At 48.7% G+C, this 6,421-nt stretch overlaps 1 protein-coding gene across 4 annotated transcripts; it reads right to left on the bottom strand.

The window, feature by feature from the left end:
* Positions 1-985: 985 nt before the first annotated feature.
* Positions 986-6,084, bottom strand: Tmem14c (transmembrane protein 14C). 4 transcript variants are annotated; one of them, XM_070024582.1, is made up of 6 exons: positions 5,982-6,084; positions 4,774-4,934; positions 4,464-4,540; positions 3,449-3,550; positions 2,748-2,835; positions 986-1,509 (listed from the first exon to the last, which is right to left on the bottom strand). In XM_070024582.1, exons 2-6 carry the CDS (start codon positions 4,794-4,796, stop codon positions 1,455-1,457), a joined length of 345 nt encoding a protein of 114 aa, XP_069880683.1. In that variant the 5' UTR covers positions 4,797-4,934; positions 5,982-6,084; the 3' UTR covers positions 986-1,454. The 4 variants fall into 4 exon arrangements, with proteins under 4 accessions (XP_069880683.1, XP_069880685.1, XP_069880684.1 ...); XM_070024584.1 differs by having other exon boundaries at positions 4,774-4,830; positions 5,982-6,078; XM_070024583.1 differs by having other exon boundaries at positions 4,774-4,830; positions 5,953-6,078.
* Positions 6,085-6,421: the final 337 nt, after the last annotated feature.

A 6,421-nucleotide genomic window follows, 5' to 3' on the forward strand; every position in this document is an offset into this window, starting at 1 on the left:
CAGGAAAGTCTGTGTGACTCTTAAATCCAATTAACCACCAGAAAACCAGAAAACTGTGGCTCAAATAGCTCAGGGACAGTGCCCAGGCCCAGAATTCAAGCCCCAAGACTGATTTAAAAAAAAAAAAAAAAAAGGGCTGGGAAGGTGGCTCCGGGGTAGAGTGCTTGCATGCATGAGGCCCTGGGTTCGATTCCTCAGCACCACATAAGCAAAAAGAAAAAAAGCTGGAAGTGGTGCTGCGGCTCAAGTGGTAGAGCGTTAGCCTTGAGCTGAAGAGCTGAGGGACAGTGCCCAGGCCCAGAGTTCAGGCCCCATGACTGGACCCCCTCACCCCCCAAAAAGTATTCAAAGCCACGTGATATAAAAAGGGATGAAAACTAGGTGTGGTAGAACACACCTATCATTTGGAGGATCTTGGCTCCAGGCCAGCTTGAGCAAAAGTTAGCATGATTGTGTATAACTAAGAAGCAAAATGAGACTGGAGACTTTGCTTGAGAGTTGAAAACTTGCATAGCAAGCTCAAGATCTTGGGTACTGGAGAGGGTAAAGGGACTGGAAAAACTAGTACTGCTTTCAAGAGGCTTAAGCAAAAATAAGTAAGTGCCTGAATTACACTCTCAATTCAATATAATACAGAAGCAAATTTGTTTCCTGTTGAAACTAAAACAAGGGCTCCAAACGGAGTTAATTCCCAGTGCTGAAAAAGTGAAAGAATGCACCAGCATCCAGTTATAAGGCTTCAGCCTCACATCGACACATGACCCAGGTCATCTTTTTCTCTGTAAGACCTATCTCAGAAACCCTCCAGGGCATTTTTTTAAAGTAAGCTTCCAGGCTACATAAAGTCAAATCATAACTGTGTTGATCCGTAAATGTTGCAATTTCTAAATGGAAAACTAAAGACACTTTTGACATTCCTATATCATTCTGCTACCCACCTCTTGTGTGAAACTCCCATACCACTGGCAAAGAAGGCACCACAGGATACATTGTCATGGTAAACTTTATTTCCATTGCTATTTTAACCAAAGCAGGGCTGTGCTCTAGATGAGCCTCAAGAGAATATACATCATTAACCTCATGTGAGATTTGTTTTCACTTGTCCTGAGCAGCCTGTGCTGCTTTAGTGCCCCCAGTGTGCAGACACGTCTCATTCTACCCCAAGATTTTTATCTGCTGATACAGAAATAGGACAACATAACAGATGAAACATAGAAGAATCTCATGAGGCATCCTCAAACTTTGGGGTTCAGATGCCTGCCCCCATGAAGGGCTGCAGAGGTCAATGCCCACTTCTTCACCACTAGGGTCAGTGTAATTTCTTTCTGTGTTCTGCTTATAAGGTAAAATGTCAGAATAGGTGTGCTGCACTTCCTTCTCCTAGTACATTGAAAACAGTGGAAGTTTCGACAGTTTCAATTCTTCCTGAGGCCAACCAAGCTGGGATGTGATTATTACGGATGGGGTTTACTCAACATGTTAATTCCAAGTTTGGCCACCATCAGCAAACTGTTCAAAAGAAACACAAACAAAAACATGAGGAAACAAGATAGCATGGTGATTTTTTTTTTTAAGAAACCAGGACTCTGCAGGCCCTTCACAACTGCATAGGAAGGGAGGTCTCAAAAAAGAAAACAATCCACTGGGCACTCACACCTGTAATCCTAGCTACTCGGGAGGCTGAGATCTGAGGATCGAAGTTCAAAGCCAGCTCAGGCAGGAAAGTACGTGAAAACTGGAAATGGCGCTGTGGCTCAGCAGTAGGGCACTCACCTTGAGCTGAAGAGCTCAGAGACAGCGCCCAGAGTTCAAACCCCATAACAGACCAAAAAAAAAAGAAAAAAGAAAAGAAGAAAGAAATAATTCCTACAGGAACCAAGAGAGACTCATGCCAAGGGGTAGTCTGTATTCAAGTCTTAATATACCATAGGGGCTTCCTGGTCCAGTGCCAGTAATGGAGAGATGAGGAACTGAGGGAGATCAGGGCCTCTCTGGGTCACAGCTAGCTAACTATGCATCCTCAGCCTCCCAGCTGATTGCTCCTGACCTTGGTCTACAATGAGTCTTTCACTACAAGTAGAATAATTATGACTAACAGTCTAACTGCAGCTGTGGATAGGTCATGTTTTGGAAACACTTTAAATATTCTTCTGTCTCTGGATGTCTTTTTTCTTTCTTTGGGTCAGTCCTAGGCTTGGGTGCTGTCCCTGAGCTTTTTGGCAGAAGTCTAGCACTCCACTACTTCCAGCTTTTTATGGTTAATTGAAGATAAGAGTTTCATGGACTTTCTTGGTTGGCTTCAAACCACAATCCTCAGATCTCAGCCTCTTGAGTAGCTAGGATTACGGGTCTGAGCCATCGGTGCCTGGCTTGTAGGATGCCTTTATTGTACTTAGGAATTAGTACATTGAAAACAAACTGCTTTGGGTTTTACAAAGATTTGATCAAAGTTCTTTTAACAAAGGACATTTAAGAAGTTAACACGGAGTCCAGGATGAGAGTCACAGTGCCACAGACAAGGTTTGCCCTGAAGCCCCTGTGACGGACCAGTGAGCAAGTTGAGAATAAAACCACATCCATGAAGAATGAAATCTTAGGCCATTTGGGCCTAACTTCACAACTGATTGTAATTAAGTTCATATAAACTGATTCTAGGATCAGACATACCAAAGCAAGTAAATTTTGAATGCATAAATTATCTTAGACAATAACTTTTCTCCTGATAAGAGAGAAAACGAAAAGTATACCTGGCACCTGCGATTAACCCCGCAGGCATGAATTTCCCGGAGTTGTAGAATCGCATTCCCATGATGCCAGCTAAGGTCCCAGATGTAGCTGATGAAGAAGGCAGAGGTCAAAAGTCACAACACCTTATACACAAGGGAAGTTGAGTGAGAAAGCCTATGAGTAAGACCCACCTCCACCCTGTACTTCCTGTTCCTTCTGAGGTGGGGGAGGCGAGGAGAGCCTCTTGGCTGCCAAACTCTGTGGGACTAGTTACAAACACAGGCTGTGTGAGGCCCTGCAAGCCCAGGCCACCTTTCAGGCCTCCCTCCTCACCACTCTCCTGCAAACCCCACACTTCAGCCATAATCACCCTCTCCTTTTCCAAGGCATACGTTTTTTACATGCCTGTAGATGCTATTTCTTTTACCTCATGCTTCTCCTGCTGGATACCAATCAAAGCATGAGCTACAGTACGCCTGCCTTAGTTAGGGTTTTGACCAAGTGCAGTCAAAAACAAAAACAAAATCAAAAGAAATTTCAATGGTCTTCTTGAGACACATGTTTGCCCTGCACCTGTTTTAAATCTTTCCACATTCTAAACAGTCAGCAGCAAGATTCCCCATTGTATAGTTTCCCTAGACTTTTTGGCAGAAGCAATGAGACCAGGCAAAACAGATTAATGAGACAGAACCACCCCAAGGTGACACCAAAACAGACATACCTAGAAAAACCCACACATTCCTGGGATCCTGAGACAACTGGTAAGCACCAAGGCCTGCTAAGCCCCCAAAGAAGAGTCCAGCAACCAGGGACGGCACACTACCTAGAAGGAAGCATGCACACACACGGATGTGATAACGCCATACTGATGTACAAATCCCCGAGGCTCCCCTGCCCCGAAGAAAAAAACAGCAGAGACAAAGTCTCTTCACTCAGCTCTTAACAAAGGCCTCCTCAAGCAGGAAAATGTTTGGGGGAGATTTGTTATTCTACCAGAAAAAGTCAGGGTCATGGCACCCCATCAATCTCTTCCCAAATAGGTATACAGGGTAAGGTACTTCCACCTGAGAAAATAAAAACTCTGGCTCCTTAGGGGAACTATTGTCTGGCTTGTTCTTAACTATTCTCTCAATCCATCAGGGGCTGAATTGTGCCACAAGGAGGACTTCAGGCAAACCACCAAAAGAGAGGGAAACAGGGCCATTGCTTTAAACAGACTGTGAGAGTAGAAAGTGCAGTGTGTGTTGAGGCGCACATGCAGGCAAGGCAGTGCAGAAACGGGCACCTTCACTGGAACTCCTTACCTACATTCAAAATAAGAGTATAGGAGGGGCTGGGGGGTAGCTTAATGGCAGAGTGCATGCCTGGCCTGCAAGAGGATCTGGGTTCCATCCACAGCACCACAAAATGGGGAGAAAAAAACAGTGAAGACTAAACTAGTTTTTTTTTTCTACATAAAAAACAAAGATAGCAACTCTGGGGCCAAGAATTACAAATGGCAGCCAATGATAATAACAATCTACTGCCACCCCTGCCTATCTTTAGATAAGGAGGTGAGACCAGGGAGCTGACTCAGCTGAATCAGATAACCAAAGGCAAGTGTAGGCAGGGCCAGAGGACTGAGCACTGAAGTTAAGGGCCTAAGGAATATGAGCTAAAAGAGATGGAGTTTCAAGGCCTTGGGCTTCATTCTCTCCTGGGACAGGTGAAGGCTGTAGGTGGCTAGATAACTTTACCTGCTTTCGCGTAGCCCACGATGCCACCAGTCGCAACCAGTGCAGCATAGCCAAAGCCAACATAATGGAAAGGCACTCTGAAAATGCAACAGGAAGACTCAGTAAGCATCCACCAAGTCTCCTTAAAAACCATCCTATCATGGCTGATGGGCCCAAGCAAACCACCTCACTGTACAAATGAAAAAAGCCCACCAGAAAGGTTTCATGGTCCCTTCCCATATCCCACATTGCCCAGCCCCTTCTCAGAAGCAGAAAGAAACTTTGGATTGAGGAGCTGCAGACTTCCATTCCCATTGAGTCATGAACTCACAGAGAGCTGGTGTCTTTCTGCATTGTTCTCTCTCTCTCCGGACAGATGACACCAGGCCTGTGGAGAAGGGGCAGTTAAAGCATAGCCCTCTAGCAGTCAGAAGAAAAGTGGGTTCAAGCTCAAGCCCTCTGGAAGCCTCAGGCTCCTTCAGTGACTGTACTCTGAAGATAAAGAACAAGAGTACCAATTTCTTGGGGTGATGCACAGTCAGAGAGGTCATAAGCAAAAAAAGCATAGCACATAGTAAATGGCGGAGAGATACCAAGCAATTCCGCGGTATCTTTAAACAAGATACACTCATCAGCTCTGAAAAGGCACTATGAAAACATGAACCAACTCATTACTATTCTTGTTTCTGTGCCACCAATTTTTTTTTTTTTTTTTCAGTACTGGGACTGAACTCAAGGCCTTGCCCTTGGTAGGCTAAGTGGACTATTTTTAAAGTCTCTCTGAGGGACACGATGGGGTGCTGGTTCCATCGGTGTCACAAGAGTTCAAGTATCACGTGTGTGTGTGTGTGTGTGTGCGCCCACTCGTGGACCTGAACTCAGTCAGGGCCAGAGCACTGGTCGTGGCTTTTCCCCTCAAGGCCAGAGCTCCACCACTTGAGCCATGGCTCCATTGCTGGCTTTTTGGTGGTTCATTGGAGATAAGAGTCTCAAGAGACTATCCTGCCCAGACTGGCTTCGAACCACGATCCTCAGACCTTAGCCTCCTTCCTGCACAGCTAGGATTACAGGCGAGTATTTTTAATACTCAACATCTGTTTAAAAACAAGCTCTGCATCCAACACATGGTTCTTGCGAGGGTGAAGGACGGGGAGGGCAGCGCGGGACAGGAAGCCGCGGTCCGATGGCCCCTCCGGGCCTGGGGCGCGGCGCAAGGCCGGCCTCGCGAGCCCGGGCCCGGCGAGAGGATCAACGCCAAGCCCCATCTTCGGGAAGGGCGGCGCTGCCCTCGGCGCACGGCCGTCCTGCCCGGCCTGAGCACGCTCGTTTCCGGGGAGGCCCGAGTGACGGGCATCCCCCGGGGACTCCGTGCTGCTCCCGGGAAGCGGCGCGCGACCGCGACCCGGGGAAAGCAAAGGAGAAAAGCACCGTCCCCCCTCCCCCCTCCCGCGTCCCCCCGGCCCGGGGCACCAAGCGGGGAAACCTCGGTCACAACGCATGAAAGCTGAACCTGCAAACACAGCGTCAAACCCCAAGTACCGAGCCTCTTCTCGCGAAGGCCGCGGGCGGGCGGGCGGGCGGAGCAAAGCACACAGAGCGCAAAGCCGAGGGAAGCCCGAGTCCGGACCGAGGGCGGCGGAGGCCGCGCACGCGCGCCAGGTCCTGGGGAAGGGGCGGGCCTGCGGGCGTGGAGTCAAGGCGCTCCGGGGCGGGATGGGATTGGGGCCTGGAGCCGTCGTGTAGAGATTGACGTCCCAGGGCGGGGCTTAGGACGGGAGCTAGAGCGAGGAGTGGCTGCACGCGCTCGCGCTCCCCCAAAAGGGCGGGGTCTTGAGAAGCATCGGAGCCGGGAGGCGGGACTTAGGGCTAGTAGCCAGGGCGGGGCATGGAGGACGTGAGTCTTGTGTTCCTGCAGCTGGGTTGGGGCCTAGAACTCTGAGTCCAGGGTCCGGGGGGTTCACCAGGCCGACCACACCCAG

This window comes from Dipodomys merriami, unplaced genomic scaffold, assembly GCF_024711535.1.
Source record: "Dipodomys merriami isolate MVZ:Mamm:240054 unplaced genomic scaffold, mDipMer1.0.p SCAF_16, whole genome shotgun sequence".
NCBI lineage: Eukaryota > Metazoa > Chordata > Mammalia > Rodentia > Heteromyidae > Dipodomys > Dipodomys merriami.

What these genes read in the sequence shown, in the direction of transcription:
- Tmem14c (XM_070024582.1), bottom strand. Translation starts at nt 4,796, where the DNA reads ATGCAGAAAGACACCAGCTCTCT. An exon ending in GAATGTGTGGGTTTTTCTAG is followed by an intron (nt 2,836 to 3,448) that starts GTATGTCTGTTT and finishes CTTCTTCATCAG; the next exon opens with CTACATCTGGGACCTTAGCT. An exon ending in GGGTTAATCGCAGGTGCCAG is followed by an intron (nt 1,510 to 2,747) that starts GTATACTTTTCG and finishes TCTTTTGAACAG; the next exon opens with TTTGCTGATGGTGGCCAAAC.